Source organism: Pseudoliparis swirei, chromosome 17 (genome assembly GCF_029220125.1).
Source record: "Pseudoliparis swirei isolate HS2019 ecotype Mariana Trench chromosome 17, NWPU_hadal_v1, whole genome shotgun sequence".
NCBI lineage: Eukaryota > Metazoa > Chordata > Actinopteri > Perciformes > Liparidae > Pseudoliparis > Pseudoliparis swirei.
In genome coordinates this window covers 3,671,675-3,697,731 of record NC_079404.1, presented here as the reverse complement: position 1 = coordinate 3,697,731, position 26,057 = coordinate 3,671,675, and the positions used below count along the sequence as shown (strand labels likewise).

Genomic DNA, 26,057 nt, shown 5'->3' with positions numbered 1-26,057 from the left:
CAGTCAATTAACGGGAAAAATCACACAAATAAAAAAAGCCGAGTGGTTTTAGAGCGTGATCTCAAAAGTTATTTAAAAATGTGCATGTGACTACACACGCCTCCCAAGTTTCATTACCATGTCAAAACTACGACGAGGACTGCTTTGTCGAAGGGTTTGTTAAAATTGCTAATGAGCCAAAATGCCATTATGAAAGTGGACATGAGAATAATTTCAAGTTAATCGGACATTCTGGGTACACCGAGCAAACTTTGAGGGGGTGCCAGGGAACAATTTTTTATCTATAAACCGATGGCTATTTTCACCAAGCTTGACACATTTGGTGAGTTTGAGGCCGGCCAGTACCCCCGATATGCACCCCATGTACAAAAATATGAAGCGAATAAATAATACCCCCAAACAATTTCAGTAGGGTCCTCTCGGACTGACTGTCAGTCGCTCTGACCCTAATTATAAGATCCTAAATGGTAGTTTGCCCACCCGACAACCATGCTTGTTGACATGACTGGCCATCATCATCATAACAAACTCACAATAAGGAGTTGTCATCTTTTTTTACGTGTTTTTTTATAATGATTGTTTGTGTAGCTAGTCTCAGAGTCTGAATGGATCAAGATTATATTTGGGCTCCATCGTCCATCAGCCCTGAAAAACAGAAAATAAAACATTCCAAGCATCTCATTTCAAGAACGCAGACACTTGAGATCGTCCGTCATTTCGGGCTGAGGAAAATAAAAATGTGAAACGTTTAGAGATTCACAGAAAGTGCAGTTTTATTGAAAAGACATTGTTGAAAGACAAACGCTTTACTAAAAAAAAAAAAAAGGTCTACAACGAATAACACACACAAGTATTTACAGAATGAGAATTCACAATGGGTATGAATACGCGTCGGTATGCGGGGCCGAGGACGGGCTTTAGATTTTGTTGATGCTCGCGGCGGGCAGCGTGGATTTGTCCAGGTCGTCAAAGTAGGCGTGGGTCATGGCCTCGCGGGCGGAGACCCTCTTGGGAGGATTGTAGATCAACATTTTCTGCAGCGGAGAAAAACGAGAAGGAGACGCGGCGTCACAAATCTCACGCTGCGCATCTCGGCCTCATCTCACGGACCGGCACCCGTGAGGAGACAGAAAGAAGAGAGACGGAAGTCGAACTTTAAGAGATCCGAGCTCAGTTTTCTTGCGGCTGATATTTGCCAATCGTCCGTGATCCAGATGGGACGATACAGAACAGCTCCGGACTGTCGAGTTCACCCACTGTCCCAAAAATAAATTTAAACATTCTCAAAGCCAGTGTAGAACATTAGCAATAATAAATGTCATCCTTATACTTTTTTATAAAAAATTTAATTAAAAAAAGTGTTTAGAACTAGTGTTTGGTATTTAAACCGCTCATAATTTAACCCTAATATCCTTTAAAAAAACAAACCATCACAGGATTTATTCCAGTTTCTCACAAAAGAGCATTATTGTGCGTTTAAATGTAACCGTGTAAAATGCAGTGTTATAATTTACCTTCGCCCAGTACTTCAGTGACTCAGTATCATACTGATCTGTACGGACCAACGACGGCACGAGGCCTCAAGATTATACAAGAGCAGTTTAAAGACAGCCATGCTTGTTGACATGACCGACACTAGTTGAACTAACTGGACTCCTCGAGGTTCCTCTCCTGTACTGCATTTGGCCCAGAAGACATCAAATTGACAGGAAGAGGCAGACAGGTACGTACACACACACACACACACACACTACGATCCAAAAAAACAACAACAACGTGCACATGTAGAGCGACCAGGGGAGCCACTGATGCTCATGGCTGCCATTTTGAGACCGTTTGGATGAGAGCCAATGAGATTCTGCTGCTTTACATTTCCGTTTTTCATTTTAAATTTGTCGCCAATTCAAATGGATTTGTTGTACCGACATGTGTTGCGACTGCACTTTAACTCATGACCAACATATGATCTGTGATCAGGGGATGGACAGCTGGAGCCGAGACCAGCAGAATGCCGACAAAGACATCTCTAACAACTAGCTTTGATAAAATGAAAACGCACTGTAAATATTTTTAAAAAGACAAATATGATGGCGAGTAGAGGGACCTGGTCTATACGATCCTCCGATGTTCACCAGTTGTGACCCATTTACTAACATTCCTCCAGATGCCGTAGTTTTTTCCCCAGATGAATGAAATTCATGTTAAACGTTGTTAACGGATGACAACTTATACTCGCCAGTTATCTTTGTGAACTCAAAGAACAGTTTGTGTGCCTCCGACAGCCTGCATGACATTCAGGCGTACCGTGTAAACTGAGAAATTGAAGCGGGTGTTGTAAAGCTCCCTCTAGTGGACCGTGTGTTTAACACTTTGTTCCCAGTTTACTGGCAACACAAGTTCTTGTTGTTCCATCTGAACACGCATTGCGGTCCAGAAGAAGAGGCTCGCTTAATCGCACGCAGCTTCTCATTTTGAAGAATGACACCGTCAATCTCCTCAGTAGCGGGACGGTGCGTTTGTAATCGCGCTACACGTTCGACAGGACGCACACAACCAGTACACGCCTGGAGTTTGAGATGTGGCAAATTATTCGAATTGATCCCCTAATATTAGTCAGAACCGAGTCGTTCGGTGGGTCGGGCCCGGTTCTTACCGCCAGCAGGTCCAGGCCGTTCTTATCCAGGTTTTTCACCATTGAAGACAGGTTGCCCGACTTCCATTTAGGGAAGGTGTTCTTGTAGTCGGGGAGGCTCTCGACTTCCGGCCACACTTCATTGTTCGGGGTCCCCAGAGTCCTAGAAAGAGCAGGAAAAAGAGCGCAGGATTCAAAGAGGGGAGTGTCTAGGAGACCAGGAGGAGTGTCTAGGAGACCAGGCGGAGTGTCTAGGAGACCAGGAGGAGTGCCTAGGAGACCAGGAGAAGTGTCTAGGGGACCAGGAGGAGTGTCTAGAGCAGGAGGATTGTCTAAGGGGACCAGGAGAAGTGTCTAAGAGACCAGGAGGAGTGTCTAGGGGACCAGGAGGAGTGTCTAGGGGACCAGGAGGAGTGTCTAGGGGACCAGGAGGAGTGTCTAGGGGACCAGGAGTGTATAGGGGACCAGGAGTGTATAGGGGACCAGGAGTGTATAGGGGACCAGGAGTGTCTAGGGGACCAGGAGGAGTGTCTAGGGGACCAGGAGGAGAGTCTAGGGGACCAGGAGGAGAGTCTAGGGGACCAGGAGGAGAGTCTAGGGGCCCAGGAGGAGTGTCTAGGAGACCAGGAGGAGTATCTAGGGGACCAGGAGGAGTATCTAGGGGACCAGCAGGAGTGCCTAGGAGACCAGGAGGAGTGTCTAGGAGACCAGGAGGAGTGTCTAGGAGACCAGGAGGAGTGTCTAGGAGACCAGGAGGAGTGTCTAGGAGACCACTCTGCTAAGAGATCCACAAACAAAGCAGTCTATATTTAAAGACTAAAAGGAGGCGAGGCCCGGGACAAAGCAGAGACTCAGATGACAACGGTCATGAAGGTGAGTCGGTGTCATTGATCGATGGCCATGTTTTTATCAATAAATACCAGATAGAAAAAACGGGACACGGGTTTACCTGAAGATCCTAAAGAGCTGGTCTATCTCAGAGTCTCCGTGGAACAGAGGCTTCTTCGTGGCGAGCTCAGCGAAGATGGTGCCGGTGCTCCAAACGTCGACAGGGGTTGAGTATCGGGGTGAACCCAGGAGCACCTCTGGAGCGCGGTACCAAAGGGTCACGACCTGGGGAGGCACACAAGGGGTCCGTTCAGCTCGGGTCATTTCAGAGGCCGTAGGTTCGCCGACGCTAAAGAACGATGTCCATGAACGTCTTTCGCCAGGTGTCGGGGACGCTCCGCCTCGGTGAGAACTCTCACCTCGTGGGTGTAGACCCTGACGGGAACCCCGAAGGCCCGAGCGAGACCAAAGTCGGCCAGTTTGATGACTCCTTTGTTGTCGATCAGGAGGTTCTGGGGCTTCAGGTCCCGGTGGAGGACTCGGCGACAGTGGCAGAAGTAGATGCCCTCCAGGATCTGGTACAGGTAGCTCTAACAGATGGAGAGGGGTGACAATGATCATGACACATGATGAGAGTTAAGAAACTGAATGGGCAGAAGAGAAAACAACCAAATGTGACTCAAAGATGGTCCGAAAAAAAAGTTGTGATATGCTGCAAAATTCATTAGAACATCGAATTTCAGGCCATAAAAGTAGAATCCCCGGTGGCCAGACACGGAACTTCAGCTTTCATTTAAAAAAAGTTAAAGACATTTCCAAAAGAGGTGAGGACAGGGAAGCGCTTCTTGACGGAAAGAATCTCACAGCCCAGGACGAGAGCTCAGCGGGTTTGACCGAACTGAGAAGTTCTGCTGGGTTTCTAAACCCAAGTCAGGCGTGTCAAGCTATGGACAGACATCAAGTATCAAAAGATGCCAAATGCAACCCGAACTTAAAACAAAGTGACGGTCTAAATTGGCCGATGCAGATCAATTAGGATGTCTCTCCGTACGGATAAAATCATTCCTGTAGACCACGAGTCTGCTGGTGGAATATCGGTTCCGACAACGACGAGAGAGTCAACGAGCGGCGTTGACGCTGGTCAGTTGTAAAATCTGCCAACTCGTCTGGATGGACGGGTCAAAGCGCCACATCTACTGCACGCCGTTATTCTGACCTTGAATATAAGAGGACGTTTGTAAATGCGCTGCCATTTTGATCCCGTTTGAAATCGTGACCGTTTCCACTTTAGGATTGTGGGTAGTGGAGCAGCTCGCCATGACAACCTGCAAATAAAACTATCTTACATGTGACCATTGGACACATGTTTTGGGACTTAAACCGATTCTATAAAAAACTGAAAATCTCGAAGAAACATGACAGAAAATAAAAAAATTATGAGAGAAAATGTTACGTTATATTTCTCTTTCTTTAAAAAAAAAAAAAAATATTATTAAAAACTCCATGAACTCAAAAAAACTCAAGCATGTGATTATAATTGATTCCATGACTTTTTTTTCAAAATTTTTTTGATTTTTTTTTTTCCATGACTTTCCCAGGCCTGGAAATGACCATTTTTAAATTCCATGACTTTTCCAGGTTTTCCATGACCGTACGAACCCTGAACTATAATAAGTGTATTTAATATAGACTTGTGGCTTCTCCAGGAGCACATGCCATCGATTCACAATCTCATAGCTCAGGATTAGTCTACCGTGGATAGTTATGATATTATGGGTAATAGGCAAAGTCCTTGATTCACACCAATAAAAGGGATTTTCACTTATGAAACCTCACTGTTGCGCTCCGTTATGACCAACGGCAGAGATACAACTGTCTCACTTAAACAGACATCAGATCCCGAAGATGAACCGCTGAAGCGGCTCATTAACCACAGTTACCTTGACCAGCATCGGCTCCATGTACTGGCCAGACGGAATGGAGTCCAGGTACTTTTTCAAGTCCATGGACAGGAACTCAAAGATGAGGTAGAGACGAGACTCCTGCATCAGCACATCCAGGAGTCTGGGGTACACAAACACAATAAGTGGCTAAGTTAATACTCTCTCTGTGTGTGTGTAAACACAAATAAGATGGAATGTATTATTTTTCTTTATAAACTCAAGGTTTTACAGTCGCCTCATTGGATAACAGTCGATAACGGAGAGCAAGCAGGCGTACCGTACAACATTGGGATGCTTCAGCTCTTGGAGCAGAGAGACCTCTCGGACGGCGGTGCTGGGAACGCCCTCCTCCTCACTCTCCAGGCGGATCTTCTTCATCGCCACAATCTGCCCTGTAGCCTTGTGCCGGCCCTTATACACCACCCCGTAGGTACCTAGAGAGCACCGGAGGAATAGTAATGTAGGAACATAACAACAGACTAAACTTCCATCGTGATTAAGGTACCTATGACAATAGAAGGGTGCCGAGTGATATTTGACAATGAAACGTCACCCTATTAAGCATATAGGGGCCAAACTAAGACCTGGTGCTGTTTTTGTTATTTAAATAAACCAGAATACGGCTTTAGCATATCTCTAATAAATTCCACTGCATGAACATTGTACATCATAGTTTAATTAAAAACCCGGTGGCCATGGTGTCTCCGTCTACAACTCTTGGCACTGAAAACAATGGGTTACCACTTCAGCATGTTTGGTTTGTTACATCTTAATAGAAGACTTACACATTAACATGTTGCGTTTACATAGTAACGCATGGGCCCATATGATGAAGAGAAATCAACTCTCTTTTAACTTTACTTATGTACACATATCATAAGTGGGCACAAAAGAGGTATTTACAGGCATACAGAAATACACTTAAAAAAATTTGTGGGCGCATTACTAATGTAATGTTAAACTTTAAACTGTTTAGTAGAAGTGGGCAGTTATTTTGATAGACATAAAGGCATATATTCTGAGGTAGAAACTGAAAACTATGCATATTCAACTTGTGACTGCTTATTAAAAACTACAATCCATAAAGTATGCCCCCCTGCATTAAGCCCAGATCTCATTCATACTAATTTCGTAAGCATTAGTTAAATTAGAAGCAGTTTGAAACAATGAGAGGAAACCAACCTTCTCCAATCTTCTCTATCTTCAAGTAGTCCTCCATTATTGCCTGTAAAACAAAAACGCAGTCATGTCACGGTATTTCATCAGATGCCGTTACTTACCAGTAGCTTCAGGATAAAGCGAACCTTTCACATGACTTAATTGTGACTAATCTCCTTCAAGTGTCTCGAGCTCGCGAGTGAACGGCTCGAGACTCCGTAAAACAACTAACCGTTAACCACTTAACGTTACATCACAGGCGATCGAACGTAACTTAACGCTAACATAGCCACATTAACGTGACAATATGGGAGGCTCGCGTGAGCTAATAACAGTTCACGAGTGTTTTCTTCCACGCTTAACGTGACACCGGTAGGCCTTGAGAGGTGAAACGATGGACTTGTTCCGTTTCCTTCAAGCTAAAAGTCCCCGACGTTAGCTTAGCTCATGCTCAACCGTCAACGTTAGCTCCTATCGGTTTATAGTGGCAACTGACCCGGTGTTCAGTCGAGATTTAACGGGGCAACTTTTCAACTAACCCGGCATTTCATGAACTGCGTATCTCAGTTAGCACAAAATAGAATAAAAAGTACCTGACAGCGTGTCGTTTGCTAGCGTACGGACTCTCCTGGACAGACTGCCGCTGGAATGGTGACAGACTCTTTTGAATCAGCCGCAGGAAAGCAGCGGTTCAAAATAGACCAATGAGCGCACGCGGTAGAGTTCAAAATCCGCCAATCAGGGAACGGGAAGCGGACACGTGGGCTGAGCGGGAGCGAACGCGGCGAAGTGCGTGGACATATTTACAACCCTGAGCTTCGTCTGGCAGGCAAGGAGCGCCTTCTTCTCCACAGTACTGCAAATCCTTTAAGCGTTGATTATAATGTTATAACTAATAGAATGTGTTACAATAGACCCCTACTAGTGCATTTATCTCGATTATAATGATAGCCTGTAGATCCAACTACATCCAAGAAGAGGTTACTGGATTGCCCAGAAGCCCACATCTCTCATCCCCTTGTAGGAAAAGCTAGACAGAGCATTATGCAGTTGTTTCCTCACCCAATATTCAAAGAAACATTTGTATATTTCCCCCTCTTTGTGTCTCTGGGTTTGTCCTATATTTCTTATGACCAACAAATAACCAACACGTGATACATTTGTGTTTACTGTACAATTCAATGTGGAGCCCTCATTATTATTCTAATGTATGTGATGTGTTTTTTGCAGTAAATCAGCAAAATAATATATATATATTTTGTTTGCAGTGCAGGGTTTTAAGTGAGCTAATGACTATTCCAGTAAGACCACTTTAGAATATTGGCGACATATTACATGATTTCAGAGGCTGAAAGAAACACTGAAGATATGCATTTAAAAAAGAAAACATAGAAGTGTAGATTCAGACTGAGAAAATGCATTGTATGGAGCAGAGTCTGAATACTGGATAATTCCCAAAGCTGTTGCTCAGGAGGTCTGTGTTGAACAACACAGCTGGAGTCCAGATGTTCACTATGGGATTCTGCTAGTAGATAATATTGACAGAGTCCTCACATATACAGCTGCTCTTGGTGTATTTCTTCTTGTAAACTTATAAATGAAATGTGAATATACAGTGTAGATATTTAAGGACAAACCTTCATGTTAAATGTTAATGTTACGTATGATTGACCTTTCAGTGTTGTTATTGACAACTGAGACCACTCGTACTCTGACAGGTTTTTACTGATTCACCACAAGGGTTTATCATTTATTTAGTTCTGCAGAGTACATTTACTCAACAACCGCATTAGTAGTACAATTTTGAAGTACTTGACTCAAGTGTTACTATTTTCTGCGATACTTTCTACAGCAACTTCACTACTGTACATCTCAGAGGTAAATATAGTACTTTTTACTCCACTCCATTCATTTAATTACTTTAGTTACTTTGCAGATTCAGATAAATTATAGTTATGATCTATTATTAAAGGTTAAGATGAGACTTCATTGATACCTGGAGAACATTCACAAGCAACCCGAGTATAAAAGTGACTAAATTACTCTCACCTTGCAACAAACACATAAGTGCATCAATACTGCAATAATATAACGTATATAAGTATGAAATGGGCCATTCTGCACAGTGAGTACATTTATTCATGTATTGTATAAGTGTAATACTTAAGTGCTTATGCTTAAGTAAAATGTTGAATGCAGATCTTTTAATTGTATATATATATACACTGTGGAACTTCTGCTTTTAAGGACGTAAAATATTGGAATACTTTATACTTTTTACTGATGCATATAAGCATATACACATTTACACAAAAAGAGAGCCACAATCAGGATCTAAACTAATTCTCATTCCCCATCGTTGTTGACTTCCGGAAAGGCCACACCCATCACCCACCACTGACCATCAACGGTGCGGACATTGAGCAGGTCAGCAGCACCAAATTCCTGGGGGTGGAAATCAGTGAGGACCTCTCGTGGACAGCAAACACTACATCGCTGGCAAAGAAAGCACAGAGGCGCCTCTACTTCCTCCGGAAACTGAGGAAAGCAGGGAGCCCCCCATCCATCATGTGCACCTTCTACCGCGGCACCATGGAGAGCATCCTGACCAACTGCATCACTGTGTGGGGCGGAAGCTGCACAGACCACAGCAGGAAAGCCCTGCAGCGCATAGTGAAGGCAGCTGGAAGGATCATGGGTGCCTCACTCCCCCCCCTCCCATCCCTGCAGGACATATACAACACCGCCTCACCCGCAAAGCGACCTCGATTGTGAGGGACCCTGCCACCCTCACACGGTCTCTTCAGCCTCCTGCCCTCTGGGAGGAGATACCGAGCCTCCGGCTCACACCGCCAGGCTGTCCAACAGCTTCATCCACCAGGCTGTCAGGAAGCTGAACTCTCCCCATCCTCCCACTCCGTCCTCTCTCAGACTCACATGTCTGAATGCTGCTAGCACAATTTATGTTGTCTATAGGTTTACATGTTTCTTACTATTTTTGCACTTTATGTTGTCTATGCACTTTATGTTGTCTATATGTTCACATGTTTTTTACTATTTTTGCACTCTATGTTGTCTATATGTTGCACAATTCACTTTATGTTGGACAGAAGAGAAACGCAATTTCGATCTTCTGTATGTTTGCACATATGGAAAATTGACAAATAAAACTGACTTTGACTTTGACTTTGACAAAGCCTCCGGAATAAATACTTCATTTAAAGTGCAATGGTCATCTTTATACATGTACATAAAATAAATCTGACCTCTGCATTTAATCACCCTGAGTATTTAGGAGCAACTAGTGGTTCAGTGTCTTGCTCAAGGGCACTTCAACACGTCAAACGTGTGCTCCTAGAAGGCCCACTGAACTACAGCCATCATAACGCTGCTTTATAAACGGCCTGAATCACGAAAAGTTACATTTTGACATTGCAGTGTCAAAAGTGAAGGAAAGTCTCAGTGGCCGGCAAAGTAGTTCAAACTAATAAATGAAGACGAATGAGAGATTGAGTTGAGTTGTTTGGAGCTGACCGTACAACCGCAAACCTGAATTTATTACATTTGGACATGTACATATAATTTAAAACCACAGGGATTCTTAAATGAATGGAACACTAATAGTTCTACGTATTTCTGTTAGCGATTACAGACTAAACTAACAACATTTAACCTTTTACAACCTCAAAAAACCATGAGAAACATTTGTATTCGTCTGGTACCGTCAGTCCTGTGAAGAAAAAACTCACATCGGGTTCGGAGTGACGACAGCCCTCGTGTATCAAACCCCCTCAAAGGCTTAAAAAACGTTAAAAGGAATAAATAAAACCTTCAGAAACACAGTAAGATTCAAGTGCCGCAAGAGACGTACAAACAACATCAAAATGAGCGATAATTAAGCAATAATTTAAGTGGGATTCATTTGTCAAAAACGTTTTCATACTTTTTCCTTATTTACATATTATATACAAAAGCATGTCTTAATTCACAAGTGTGATGTCATTGTTCCCTCCAGGAGGCTGTGCTTCACCGCGCGATCGGCTCCAAGGCGGATAGGAGGCAGCCTATCTACTCACGTTATGCAAAATACACCCAAAAGAAAGAAAAAAAAGCATTATATTATAAAAATAAGACACTTAAATATCATGTAATTCCAGTAGTTTCCCATGCGCAGTGCAAATAGGTATATATTTCTTCTTGAAAAGAACAAAAGCATTTTCTCCGGAGGCCAAACGGATTTTTAAGGTACGACTAAAGATGGAATACAAAGTGAGTTAAATCAGTAAAATCAGCTCCTTCTCGAGGGAGGCGAGGATGAGATTAATACCCAAACTGTAAAGAGCTACTTCCTGGTTCTACTTTGACATATTTGCAGTCGTTGTGCACTCCCTTAAAAAAGAAAAGCACTGTATATGAGTAATAGGTATTTCAGGTGCATTTAAAAGGTTACATCCACACTAATACGTTTCCCTTTTTAGTACAGGGCGTTCCAGCACCGCTGTAGAGATGTATCACATGACTATTCACGTACACTGCCGGTGTAAACAGGAAGTAGATTGGCTGCTCAGTCAGAGGAAATACAACAGAGTTATATTGCACTCTTTAATAATAAAAGATTGCTTGATACTTAAGATTGTCTACAATCTTCCTCGACTCAAATCCTCCCTCTCTTCCTCTAATAATAAACACATTTGTCAAACTGATTTCTGTCTTATTCTCACACTCATATCAAATGTACTTGTGCCCATAGTGTCCGATTATCCATCAGGATTTGAGGTGCCCTATTTCACATCTCACATGACACTCTCATCACACTCACAGTCAAATTTTCTCTCAGGATGAACACTTACAAATCAAAACTTTTACTTGATTTAGGATTTACAGGGATTCTAAAACGCCGGAGAGGAGTGAACGGAGCCAACAGTAGATGTTGTAAAATGGAAACGTAGTCGTGTGGATGTAGCGTCGACAGCGTGGACAGAAATAAGGGCTCCAAAAAAATAGGTTGTTCATAAAGAGCTGAGGTTCTACCCGGAGCCATTTGCTTTTGAAAAAAAACCTTTTTTAAGAAAGAACTTTTTTTATGAAGAACCCTTTTTATCCAAAAACCTTTTTTAATTTTTTTTAACAAGAACAGTTGAAAGCATGGGTGGTATGAGATCGTCCCAGCGTTCACATCCATAAAAACTGATTGTGTACCATGAACAGCACCACCATCAGCCCTTCAGGAGCCTCATGAGGAACCCTGGATTAGAGTTCCCCATAGAACCCTCAGGGTGGATTCTGGATGAAACCAGATGGTTCTAGGAATAACCCTTCTATGTTGGGTTCTAGCTACAACACAGAACCAAAGAATTTACATATTTTGGGGGCAGGTCAAAAAAATACCATGTATGGTTCTGGTTAGTAGCTATATTTCAAAGAGTGTAGACATCCCGATGAGTAAACTGTTAGCACGTGTCCTCCGAGGAATTATGGTCAAAAACTATGAAAGGTTCCGTGAAATGGGCCCTTGAGCGTGAAAACCATCTCCGCATGGCCTCACGCTGAATCCGACCAATCAAGTCATCCCGCATTCTACAATCCCACCTTTCTGATGTTGAATAATGGGAAATAACTTGATTTGTGGGATGAAGTCGGATGGCAAATGCAAACAGGCAAAAATGACGCTGCGGACCCCGTGGAGGACTCCACCGGGCGGCGTGGAGGACCCCGCCACGCTGCTGTAATTCTACTCCGCTCCACCACATCATCAGGATGGAGACTCCTGGTCTGACTGCAGTAATATGAAGTGTACAGACCCAGTCCCCTGTCATAGAATACTGATACCATGCCAGAAAAACACTTTGGACCAACACAAAAAACACGGAATAAGAAAAGAAGAAAAGAAGATTGTATACGCGTATGATGCCGATCACATGTTGGCTCTCGGATGTTTCCGGCTGTCGCATGTTGAAGTGATTCTTTAAAAGGCTCGGAGCCATCGGCGTCTACCGGAGGGGGAAGGCTTCCACGTCGACACACGTTTCAGGCTGCGGCCGCCGCGTGAGAGCCGCGGGGCACGCTCACGTGCGCTAACATGCACTAAGGGGCACGCTCACGTGCGCTAACATGCACTAAGAGGCGGCTCTGATATCAACACACGCGCAGAGAGAGGGAGAGACTTCAGTCCTCTGGTTGGTGACGAGATGTTAAAGGTCACAGTAAAGTCCCAGGACCCCATCAGATACACTGCACTAGTTTATTGTGTGCTACGGCATTCCATTATGTAATAAATGGAAATCAACAATGGAAGATGATGAAATACTCCAAGATCCATTATTATTGTTGTTATTATTAACTTAACTTTTCTGAAATAGTATCAGATTTAGCTGAGGTGAATGTTCACGGTGTCAGGAGCAGACGGAGCTTCGACGACCTCGGTGCAGTACCTGCCTTTGTCCTGCGGGTGGCGCGCAAGAGAGCCTCAGAGAAGCCAGAAACGGGTTCATCCCTCTGGGAACATGAAAGGCGATCTGACAGATATTTCTTAAAGTGGAGCTGATGGAAGGTCACGGAGAGCCACAACGTAACGGACATCTCCTCGGAGGGGAATGATGGTGCTCAGTATCCGCTCATTAGAGTTTGACATATATTTGGGGTTGAATGGAAAGAAGCGCTTAAAAACAGTTGAATGAATTCCCTTGGAAACGTGAATATTCAGAGAGAAATCTCTTGGAACACCTGCCGTCGGTTCACCGTGCTGCGGAGGTCACTCTGGTGGAGAGGCACCTCGCTGACCCCGGGTCAAAGGTCGTGTGGCACTAATGAGCCCTGCGTGAAAACTGGAGTTAAAAGCATACCCACGTTTACTGGATAAGTTCAATGACGATTAAAAACAACACGCGGTATTCATCCACTTCTTAAACATTAAAGTATTATTGGAGTCACCGTGCGGCAGATGAGGGTTTTAGAGACGTCTGAACGTCAATGAGGGTTTGTACAGTAGATTCAACAGAGTCTGTCTGCCTGTCTGTCTGCTTTTCTTTCTTTCTGCCTGTCTTTCTTTCTGTGTCTGTCTGCTTTTCTTTCTTTCTTTCTTTCTGCCTGTCTTTCTTTCTTTCTTTCTTTCTGTGTCTGTCTGTCTGCCTTTCTGTCTGACTGCTTTTCTTTCTTTCTTTCTGTTTGGTTGTCTGTCTGTCTGCCTTTCTATCTGTCTGCTTTTCTTTATTTTCTGTCTGTCTGCTTTTCTTTCCTTCTGTCTGTCTGCCTGTCTACCTGTCGGTCATTACTCGAGTATTTCCGTCCGTCAGTTTGCTGAGCTGTGATTGGACGATGGGATGATGGGCGTGTGCGCCTGATGTTCAGTCTGGAGACAGTGACCGTGTCCTCGCTCTCTCCTTCGCACGTCTCTTTCCATCTTCACCTCCTTTTAAAGGCCACGTCTGTCTCTCTGCCTCTCGTCTTCTTTCATACGTCTCTCCTCCACTCGTCTGTGAGTCTGTCTCTCACGGCCCGTCTCCCTCTCCCAGGTCAGAGGTCGGCCACCGTCGGGCTCTTCTTGTGCTCTGCGACTTCTTATAGGTGAGACGAGGTGGAGAAACACAGTTTCAGGGTGTATGGGTTGGACCCATCTGAAACACACACACAGACACACACACACACACACACACACAGTATGAGAGTCTGCACAAGAAACATTAGCTGTGTCCTATCACTGTAGTGAGAGTACAATAACTGAGAAATGAGTGCAGAAAGTGCAGTGTACTAAATGTATCCAACTCTTATAAATGAATATTTGTCATCAGTGAAACCATCAGATCTTATTTCACCTTCAGGATTGATTTCATAGTCGCGGATCAATTATTAAACTTCAGAAACTAATTCTAATTCTAGATGAGAATGTTCTGTCTGAGGGGGGATGAAGCGTTTGGTTGTGTGTGTGCCTGTACATCTGTCTCTCTCTCTGTCTGTCTGTCTGTCTCTCTGTCTGTCTCTCTGTCTGTCTCTCGCTCTCTCTGTCTGTCTCTCTGTCTATCTGTCTCTCTCTCTATCTCTCTCTGTCTATCTGTCTGTCTCTCTGTCTCTCTCTGTCTGTCTGTCTGTCTCTCTGTCTGTCTGTCTCTCTGTCTCTCTCTCTCTCTGTCTCTCTGTCTGTCTCTCTGTCTGTCTGTCTGTCTCTCTGTCTCTCTTTCTGTCTGTCTCTCTGTCTGTCTGTCGCTCTCTCTCTTTAACAGTGAAGTATCCGAATGCTTGAAGGACTGGAGGCCTTACTGGGTATCCTGATCTGGTAGTGGTTGAGGACGGTGAGGACCTCCACTGCCTCCGTCTTACTGTCAAACTCCAACAAGCCGGAGATGGTCTTAGAGGAGGCTGAGGGAGAGAGAAGCCAGAGTCCCGTCAGCCGGACGGATGCCGAGGCTAAGCGGGGCTTAAGTCCCGGGGCCCCGAGTACCAGGGGCCTCAAAGTACAGGAGCTTAGAAATAAGTTTAAATAAATATATTATACATGATAAATCTGCGCCAGTAGACACAGCTTTGTGCACAGCTTTGATGCTCAGCACTGAGTCCTGACTATCAGTCATTTTCACAATAAATAATGTAATGTTATGAAAGTTTATATGTTAAGACTACCATGAAATAATATTCCTATTTAAAGTAAAGTGGTCGCCATGACCTCGGACATCCCGAAAATGTCTGTGATTAAAAGTACGCTGTTATTCATTTTAGAAAGTGGTGTCCCACGCAACACCTCCTAGTCCAGGTCCTCACAGGGCTGCGATTACAAATATGTGTGTGTGAGTGAGTGAGAGCAAACTTCTCACGTTGAAGTTCTACTTACGTTTGGCATCAAACATCTTGAATTTGACGAAGCCAGGCACGTCATGCTCCGTACACAGCTGCCAAAACACACACACACACACACACACACACACACACACACACACACACACCCACACAGCAGCTGATATGTGAGACGGCTCCATCAAATAGGACACAGGCTCCACACATTAAAGACATGCAGGCTTTCATCTACATATTAAATATTGCTGTGCTCATTTGGCTTGATGATGAAAAAAATAAATAAAAATAATACAATAGGTGGCCACGTCTTGTATGTGTCATAATTGTCTTTCCTTTATCCTTGTTCTTGCTCTGCTGGGGTTTACATATGTCAGCATAAATACTAGGTTGGTATGTTATAATATCGCATTAATAGTGGCGTGTATGCGTTTCTAACACCATTTACAATGAACTGCTAATGAGCAAGGAAAATGCAATATTCTTCATTGTTAATTGAAGTCACGATGCACTTTATATATCAGCATTTATTGCCTTAAATATATTGTACATTTATGAAAAATGGCCATCTTTGCTTTATGTAATCTACAGGTACATATATGTGATTTATATGTTTTGGGTATTGGTGAGAGATGCACTTTGAGCATAAATACAACATCAGATTGTTGGTAGAATAAAAAAATACATTTGTTTTTGGGGAACTAGGGACAAATTAATAGATTCTTAACAAAACTAAAGTTTGAAAGATAAGTCAGGAGTCACACAGCCACACGGTTCTAAACTCGGTGACAAGCAGCGGCCGTACCCTCAGCAGGTGCTCCTGGGATATGCACGGGGGAACATTGTAGTAGTGCAGCACTGCAGACGGAGGCTGGATGATGTTTTTGGAGGCCTGTCCGGCGCTGCTGAAGCGGTTGTTCCTCGTCATGGCGAAGTCCTTGTAGCTGCTGCTGCCGTCCTCCAGCTCGAACACCTGGCTGGGGATCACCGCGTGCTGCTTCGACACACTGCACACACACACACACACACACACACACAACACAGCACCGCAGTCAGCCCGGGATCTACAGACCGGAGCCCAGAGAAGCCCACGTTGAGCTCCCAGAAGCCCCTGCTGGTGGCTGGCTGTTAGTTTCGGACAGTGGTTCTCAAACTTTTTCTGTCACGCCCCACGTCGGAGGAAGAAAGATGCTCATGCCCCACCGCCGCAACAAAATTGTAATTAAATAATCCATGCTGAATTTTTATTGAAATAACATTGTGTTGTGACTCCTCCATCTGTGCTTTTTCAAATAATAGAATTACTTTGCAATCAGATTTTATTAAGCCAGATTGCTCCATCAGAAGAAAAACTAAAACAAGTTTTCAATAACTTTCACGGGATACAAACACAGTTCTATTTGTGTGAAAAATCTCTAATATTTGGCAAAGAATCCCTAATATTTGGCAAAAGATTGCTTATTATGGCTGCAATTAACCTATTTTACACTGAATATATTTTCAAGCTAATAACAATAAAGTGCAACCTGTGAAAAACTAAACAAAACAAGTTCAAATATTTGGCAATAAATTTTACACTGCATATCTTTTCAAAACAATAACGTGCAACCTTTGCAAAAACAAGTTTCGGAAGTTCCTGATTGGACATGCATTTACATATCAATATTGCTCTTGATCATGTTCATTAAAAACATTTATTAGTATTTTATCTATATTTTTATACTAATATTTGATTTATTGCACCGCTTCTATTGTGTTATTGTAAGTTAGGAAATGTTCTAGAAGGTTATACTTGAAGGGCGTATTATTAATACGTAAATTAATTCTGAACCTATTATTATTATTAACAGTTTATTAGCCAACCTGGACATACAAATTATGAATAACAATTTGAGGCAAAAACAATGAAAACAAAAGTAATGGGATGAATAACCCTATAAGTTATCCATGCATATATTAGCACATTTACTTGTTGACACACATGATAGGAAACTTCTAAAATTATAAAAAATGAAAATAGAACAAAATGTGTGTGTGTGTGTTCAACTTCTCACCAGACGTTGAGTCTCTTGCCAAACACCTTGATGCTGTTGAGGTGTGTGATGGCTCGGTCCACGGCATACTCATCTCCCATCTCAACCAGCGCTGTGCCAGGAACACTCTTCATGAACTTGACCTGAACGTAGACACACACACACACACACACACACACACACAACCAGCTGACTTACAGAAGCAGCATACATGACTCACCGTTTCAGATGTAACACGAATAAAGACAGGACAGGTTGACAACTTTTTGAGTGTATCTTCAAACAATGGCCAAGTGACTGAGGACTTCTTTCAGGCCCAGGCCAGGCTGCTGAACAAGGACTGAGACCTCATTAACACTACACACCAGAACATATTCTGTGAATATCATGGCCATGGTGTATATTTTATTACATTGTTTATATATATATATTGTATATATATATATATATATATATAGTCTCAAAAAGTGTATATTTTATTACATTGTTTTATATATATATATATATATATAATACTTTCTTCTTTTTTGTGTGTGGATATTGTATAGTTTATTCTCATTCTTATTCTTTTTTTAGTCTGCCACTGCTGTCGGGTGTTTTGCACATAAGAATTTCACGAACCAATTATACTTGTATAAAAGGGGATGTGACAATAAAAACTTGAAACTTGAAACTTGAAACAAGTGGCACAATGCCAGTGATCACAATCCTCAGCCCCCGTTCCATGAAGGAAAACATTACAGTTGATCTGGTGTTATGAAATGACGATGATCTATGGAGCAATTCAGCATTTTTTAATTATACTGGGTCGATGATATCCCCAAAAACGTTCCTTCAAGCTCGACTGGAGTTGGCAGCTGTGTACTAGTTTCTTGAGACCATGGAAACAATTATCAAAAGTTATTCATGTGTAATTCCTGCACCCTAATCCCCCAAAAACAGCAGTGACTGGTGTGACATACACAGTCACAACAGTTTCCTTCAGTTTTTGCAACAGACATTATGACATTATGACCCACTCCGAGGGACTCAAACACACCTACCTTCTCAATGTTGCCATAGAGGCAGAAGAGGCTGAAGATGCGGGTGCAGTTCATCTTGGATGAATGGAGGCCGCTCACCATGGCGACGGAGCTGGGGGTGTGGGCAGAGTACGAGGAGGAGGACTGGGGCAGCGGGTAGGACACCATGTCTGGAACGTCCGCTGAGCTGAGGTTGTACCGGCTGTTGCCAGGCAGAGGCAGCAGAGGGCAGGGTGAACCTGAGGAGGCAGAGACGGTGGGAGCTGAGACGCTGACAGCCGTCTCATGGCCAGGTAAATCAGGGGAAATACATCAAAGATAAGCGTCCTCTTAAACTGATATTGATACAAGCTTTCTGCATTGGGAATAAGAATTTCATATAAGGCCACTTCAAAAACATGCAAACTATGTCTTTGGTTCTCGCCTTTAAATGCCATCTCACTTCATTTTGAAAGTTATTAATATTGATATACAGCCTGGCGGCACAGTACAATAGAGGAAAGATATTTAAAATAAAATACATAATTTGATGTTCGTGATATTATTATTTTTTCTCTAAGTTATCAGTAGTTCATTTGCCTTTTATTATTATTTTTACTATGTCTCTTTCTTTTTGGTTTTCTTTTGGTTTTCCTTTTCTTTTTCCTGTTCTGGTTTTGTTGTTGTTGTTGTTGTTGCTTGTACGACATTTTATGTTTTGATCCATATGTGTGTTACTGTCTGTGTGCCTGTAGTAGTTGGGAGGGGGGGGGGGGTTAAAGGGTTAGGGGAGGGGCTAAAGGGTTAGGGGAGGGGCCGTCCAACTCCTCATCTCAGAGGAGCCTACAGACCTCGGTCTTTGGACGGTCCTCCATTCGTAAATTTTTTCTGTTGTTAATGTCTGTCAGTATGTACACGTTATGTATGTACTTATGGAAAATAAATTACTTACTTACTTACTACTTTGCATCAATAAGCGTGATTGGCAGGGATCAGTTTCCAAATGCAGGTGAAGGTAAACCCTCGACTGCACCTCGGACCTCAGCCTACACCGATGCTCAGTGTGTGTGTGTGTGTGTGTCGGTGAAGAAGTGTCAAGTTCCACCTCTGAGGTATAGGGATCTGTCGATTAAGTAGCAGCTTTGTGCTCCGCAGCAGATCCAGTTACCGGTTTCATTAAAGTGTCTTACCGTAGCCGTTATCACTGTAGGACGATGGGTGTTCTCCTAAAATTGCCTGCCTCTGCCTTCCCTTTCCACGGTCTGAAACACACACACACACACACACACAGGTTATTAGATTGTGTGCAGCCATCCGCAATAATTTACTTCAGAACAATGGGCTCACAGATGTACACTTTGCCTTTAATAATTCAGAAAAGTGGAAGAGGTATTTCATCCAGAACAAGTGTGCCACTGCCTCTTCAGAGGACTCCAGTGTGGAGCTACAGCAGCCTATAGGAGCTGGACAACTACACGACATTTTGGGTAGTAATGTTACTGTTCACCTCGTAAGTTCACCAAGTTTGACGAAGTTGGACTTTTGTCTGAATATAAAGATGGACGACATAACGTTCCCCCCAAAGTGAAGCCAAATCATCTTGATTGCCCCCTGGTGGATGGTTCTAGTATTGGTGATACGCCCAACCCCCTTCACAGTAATGTCACTGTTTACCTAGTAAGTTCACCAAGTTTGATTGAGTTGGGCTTTTGTTTAAAACCTGCGTGATGGTCTGACACATAGGTTGAATATAAAGATGGACGACATAACGTTCCCCCCAAAGTGAAGCCAACACATCTTGATCGCCCCCTGGTGGCTGGCTGCAGTATCGGTGATAAACCCAACCCCCTTCACATGAGCAGATGGGAAATGAGCCAAACTGTCAAGTACACATCAAATCCATTTTTCCCAAAAATGGTTTCTGTCTTTTTAAGTGTTTTTTTATCACGCTGATTTGTGTTCAAGTGTTAATTTTTATTTTCTTTTATTTGATGCTGTGAAAAGGGGATGTGACCTGATGATTGACAGGCACTTGGGAATCGTAGTCGAGTCGCAACGCGGCGATGACATGTAACTGTAGTTTACCATAACCGTGGTTGTCTGTTTCAAATATAGACCGTACATAACGACTTTCATGCAAGTCGATGGTTCATATGGTCACTGGCTGTGTCGCGTACTAGCTTAGCAACGTTTCCACTGACAGTAAGGTCGTGTGGCGTTTCACGAATCACGAGTCTGTGGAACAGAACATGCGTCGGTTTGATCATGTATTTTTTAGAGATATTATTGTTCGTTGTTGTATCTTTCTAGCTAAACTTCTACACGCTTTGGCTGTGCTTGGCTTGGGATTGGCTCGTGCATTTGTACTGGCGAGATTTCCATACTCTGCCTCAAAATGGCGACAAAAGCTCAAGATGGCAGCGCCCACATCCAGATTATTTTGGCTTCACTTTTGCATAGGAGGAGGAAGTCTATCTACAGTTTCTTGACTCATTGGACTAATCTTCACCGATGTTGGTATGTTCCCAGATCTCAGCAATTAGCTTGGTTATTACAATATTCACATTATTAATAGAAATGACTCACAAAACAACAAGAATAAGACCCATGATGTAAAAAACTAATATTTCGGTGTATCCCTGAATAGACATAGCAGCACTAAGCCAGAAGATCATATTTGAGACGGAATCTTGAGTGTAATTTAGATGTTGTAGTACTGAAAAAGGAATACTAATGGATTGTTTCTGTACCCATCCTAATCAAAGTAATGTGATTATTGAGTATGGCTTGCCGGTTTTGAGGGCACAGCACAGTTGGTGCACTTGTGGCCCGAGGTACAAGGTGCATCAGCAGCATTTCCTTGCTCTTGTGCAACGCTCAAATACAGTATATACAGACACGGTTTGGACGATCATTTCTAGCCATCCATCCAATAATTTTTTTTAGAAATCGGAGTTAAGCAAGGTCGTCCATAGACGTTCTCCCCTACCATGTACTCCAGCTCCTCCTGGGGATCCCAAGATATACCCCAGCCAGATGGGATATCCAAATCCTCCAGCATGCTCTGGGGCAGCCCTGGGGTCTACTCCCGGTAAGACTTGAAAACCTCGAGAGAAAAGCCTTCCAGGACTTGAAAAAGCCTTTCAAGACTTGAAAACTTCGAGAGAAAAGCCTTCCAGGACTTGAAAAAGCCTTTCAAGACTTGAAAACCTCGAGAGAAAAGCCTTCCAGGACTTGAAAAAGCCTTTCAAGACTTGAAAACTTCCAGAGAAAAGCCTTCCAGGACTTGAAAAAGCCTTTCAAGACTTGAAAACTTCTAGAGAAAAGCCTTCCAGGACTTGAAAAAGCCTTTCAAGACTTGAAAACTTCTAGAGAAAAGCCTTCCAGGACTTGAAAAAGCCTTTCAAGACTTGAAAACTTCTAGAGAAAAGCCTTCCAGGACTTGAAAAGGCCTTTCAAGACTTGAAAACCTCGAGAGAAAAGCCTTCCAGGACTTGAAAAAGCCTTTCAAGACTTGAAAACTTCTAGAGAAAAGCCTTCCAGGACTTGAAAAGGCCTTTCAAGACTTGAAAACTTCTAGAGAAAAGCCTTCCAGGACGTATCCTAATCAGATCCCAAAGCCATTTTAGCTGGAGCAAACAAACGGAAGTTAACTCCTTGGTCCTTCCAGGTATCTGAGCTCTTAACCAGGCCGGCCCGCCAAGGACACCGATCTCTTTTGCTCATATCCACAATGTCCCGGTCACTACTGCAGTAAAAAAGACGCTGGGTAGAGAGCGTTCTCTCTCGGTGGCCGCATGATATTTATGATCATTGGGAACATTTAAAAAATGATCTAGACTCCTGTAGGTGTATGTCACAGGTTAATGAAGCTGGAATGATTTGCAAAACGCAAAGAGGGCTATGCCTATAGATTCTGTCCATAAATCAGAATGCAAGACAACATCCTGGCACAGCCCTGTTGCTTTTGCAAATGTAGTTTACACCTTGCTAAGAGCTGAGATCTGAGACACAAACACAAATCTCTGCCACCCTGCATCCCAAAAAACAGACGCCTTGGATCGCACCAAATCTGAACCCTTTAAAACATCATGCAAGTATACCAGTAAAGGTATGGACAACAGAGGATGATGATGCTACAGGAGAGATTTTAAACATTATTATGGATACTTTCATAATCTGATAACGTGACACAATATATCGCAGCCTACATTCCCCATGATTAATGAATCCACAACCAAGTAATAGAATAAATTCAATTTCATGGCAATAAATGGAATGATAGAGGAGAGAAAATAAGAAATAAACAAGCTTCAAGGTGGATTTATTCAGAGAGAGGCATGTTTAACGACACAGAGGTCATGTGAACAGAGATATTAAAGAGACAGTACCTGGGAAGCATCAAGTTCTCTTTTTTTCTCCCTCAGCACGAATGAACATCACCTGCATTACATTATCATCATAATGATAAAAACATCACCATCATGACTGTGGCTGTCAAACACATTGAATCACCGCGCCTCGCCAAAACACAATTCTGCAGTATAGACAGTAGACTACACACGAGCGACACACCGCATTGGAGGCACATTGAAAAGACACAGGCTTAGTTGTCTGTGGTAGCAAAGGGTTATAAGGTATACCCCCCCCCCCCCCCTGGTGACAAGACAGCTATAAAAAGACAGCTATATCTACCAGATTTGACACAAATCACTGAATACAAGTGTTCCCATCCCTGACTGATCCAGGATCTGGTATTTGCAGGATAGGTAATTAAAACATTTGGAGGAGGAAATAAATGCCAATACATAATTTGATTTTGAAAAACCGCACATGCAGACCCATCTTATCATTCAGTCCATCAACTATCCCACACACACATACACACAGCTACAGCTGTGGCTGGTGGACAGAGGCATGACCTTCAGATACGATGACCTCTACCTCTTTCACATCTTGGTTAAATGAATGTCTCTTTCTGATCAACACTCGCTCCCGAGTGTCTGCAGTGACTCCTTTATTTAAAGGACTCTGTTCATTATACATGTACCTGTCGTCAGGTAGCCTCGAGAGTCTCTAATTTACACACAGCTAACATAGCATCGATACCGTAATTAATTATTGAAATCTACTGACTCGGGAAGGACCAAAGAGTAACTGACCTTCTCTACTTGACACTGGTGAGCAGTTCAACACGGGTACCTGTGACGAAGCACTGGCTCGTGTATTTGTGTTGTTTAGATGTGTTTGTCTCCATGGCCTCCTTTCCTGCAACAACGCTCCGCCTCTCTGGCCACCAGACTCTCTTCACTCACAAACATATATCGTTGTGTTCTCATCCAGGCGGCAACCTCCGGTTCTGCCCAGTGAAGCCGGTGGGGAAGCGTGCTAAAATGTGCATTCTCTCTACTGACCACCAGGGGGCGACGCCTCTGGTTGTATAGAAGTCTATGCTTCATGTGTTAAAGCTGCATTCTCTCTCCTGACCACCAGGAGGCGACTCCTCTGGTTGTATAGAAGTCTATGCTTCATGTGTTAAAGCTGCATTCTCTCTCCTGACCACCAGGGGGCGACTATTCTGGTTGTATAGAAGTCTATGCTTCATGTGTTAAAGCTGCATTCTCTCTATTGACCACCAGGAGGCGACTCTTCTGGTTGTATAGAAGTCTATGCTTCAAGTGTTAAAGCTGCATCCTCTCTCCTGACCACCAGGGGGCGACTCCTCTGGTTGTATAGAAGTCTATGCTTCATGTGTTAAAGCTGCATTCTCTCTCCTGACCACCAGGGGGCGACTCCTCTGGTTGTATAGAAGTCTATGCTTCATGTGTTAAAGCTGCATTCTTTCTCCTGACCACCAGGGGGTGACTCTTCTGGTTGTATAGAAAATTACTCTACTTCTCTTAACATTGTGAACATAAGTTTATAGGCTCAATCTCTTTTTGAGTCTTGACCTCTATACAACCAGAGGACTCGTCCCCTGGTGGTCAGTAAGGGGGGGGGGGGACGTATTGAGTGCTCAAAAGACGGAGAGGGTGAAAGCATGCGTGAGAAGGAAAAGCAGAGAGGTGGAGGCGGATAGAAAGGTGGATGCGCTGAAAGGAGAGGAGGTGACATGGAGATGGGGATGAAAACAGGATCCCTGTTATTCTATCCTCCACACTGGAAGTCAGGAGGCATGAAGAAAGCACCATGTACGCCTCATTAAACACAACATACAGCCGCAGTGTGTTCTGCAGGCTTATTGAACACGACTTGCACTACAGAATTGCAGTTTCCATCCCGTCGACAGTCGTCATTGATGCAGATTAGAGTCCAGAAAGCTTTTCTAAGGACGTTCAGATTCATCATTAAGCTATCCTCATTCGGATAAATGTCGTGGTTCCTTAAATCTCGCAATAAAAAGGGAAACATGTCGAGTTTTTCTGATCTTAGTAAATGTACTTAGTTCCATTCCAACAACAAGAGCATAAAGGTCTTCATAGATCCAGCCTCTTAACGCTGCTCTCAAAGTGAAACCACATTGCTGTATTTCACGTTCTAATGAACAACAACTACTGTTTACGGTTTAGTTTAGAGTCAAAGCGAGGAGTTAAGAGCATCAAGAGAGGAGAAGCTCTGAAACCAACACACACCCAGAGGGAGAGACTTCCTTCTGTGCTCAGGTAGACTTTACTCATGCCGGAGAACCAACAATAATGTCCGTTTAATTCCACTCGTTCTTCTTCCTGGTCAAAAACCCCAACGCCTACATTACCCACAGTGCAACGCGGCCGCTGTCAGGTTGCTCAGAGATTCAGGTGTGCGAGGGTTAAAGCGGCCTGCAGAGGACATGACCAGAGGGCTCCAGGAGGTCTGCTAGCATCACTCGTTTCTAACCTATGGTTGCTCTCTAGAGACCCCCCCACACACACACACACACACACAGCTTGCCCCAGTCTGTGTCCTTGCAATGTGCCGCCATTGAAATAATAAAACCACTTTAGATAAGACATTTATTGCGTGAATCTTTCATCTTTCAGAGTTGGGACCAGTTCACGAGGCCGTCAATCATTTCATGAATCCTTTGGAAGGACCGGGCTGCGTTAGAGAACCTCACGGTTCTCCACGATTCATTAAGCAGCCCAGTCCCTCTGAATGTCAATTTAACCTCAAAGCACCGTTAAAGACCAAATGTGTTGAGTAAAGTCCATGGTATAGTATATTATATATAAGTGTTTTACAAGCTGTATAGTACATGGTATAGTATATTATATATAAGTGTTTTACATGCTGTATAGTACATGGTATAGTATATTATATACAAGTGTTTTACAAGCTGTATAGTACATGGTATAGTATATTATATATAAGTGTTTTAAAAGCTGTATAGTACATGGTATAGTATATTATATATAAGTGTTTTACATGCTGTATAGTACATGGTATAGTATATTATATACAAGTGTTTTACAAGCTGTATAGTACATGGTATAGTATATATTAGTGTTTTACAAGCTGTATAGTACATGGTAGTCATGTTTCAGTGATGTGCATGTGAAGCAGGGATTGTACGGCTCTATGAATGACACTTTGATTATCCTGGATGAGTTTTAATAGTTTTATAACGGATGTTTTTCCAATAGTTTTATGAATGGATGTTTTTCTAATAGTTTTAAAACGGATGTTCTTCAAATAGTTTGAG

At 43.1% G+C, this 26,057-nt stretch overlaps 2 protein-coding genes across 2 annotated transcripts in view; both read right to left on the bottom strand.

The window, feature by feature from the left end:
* Positions 1-747: 747 nt before the first annotated feature.
* Positions 748-7,215, bottom strand: cdk1 (cyclin dependent kinase 1). The gene is made up of 8 exons (XM_056436159.1): positions 7,155-7,215; positions 6,586-6,628; positions 5,681-5,837; positions 5,401-5,524; positions 3,880-4,050; positions 3,582-3,745; positions 2,654-2,795; positions 748-1,034 (listed from the first exon to the last, which is right to left on the bottom strand). Exons 2-8 carry the CDS (start codon positions 6,620-6,622, stop codon positions 918-920), a joined length of 912 nt encoding a protein of 303 aa, XP_056292134.1. The 5' UTR covers positions 6,623-6,628; positions 7,155-7,215; the 3' UTR covers positions 748-917.
* A 2,855-nt stretch (positions 7,216-10,070) lies between these two features.
* Positions 10,071-26,057, bottom strand: part of LOC130207201 (heterogeneous nuclear ribonucleoprotein L-like) — a 46,077-nt gene continuing 30,090 nt past the window's right edge. Inside the window, exons 8-14 of the mRNA XM_056435689.1 lie at positions 19,567-19,638; positions 18,419-18,636; positions 17,397-17,518; positions 16,148-16,349; positions 15,383-15,440; positions 14,815-14,913; positions 10,071-14,174 (exon numbers count right to left, since the gene is read on the bottom strand). Of these exons, the coding sequence (XP_056291664.1) occupies positions 14,119-14,174; positions 14,815-14,913; positions 15,383-15,440; positions 16,148-16,349; positions 17,397-17,518; positions 18,419-18,636; positions 19,567-19,638 (827 nt within the window). The 3' untranslated portion in view covers positions 10,071-14,118. The remainder of the gene's footprint in view (positions 14,175-14,814; positions 14,914-15,382; positions 15,441-16,147; positions 16,350-17,396; positions 17,519-18,418; positions 18,637-19,566; positions 19,639-26,057) is intronic.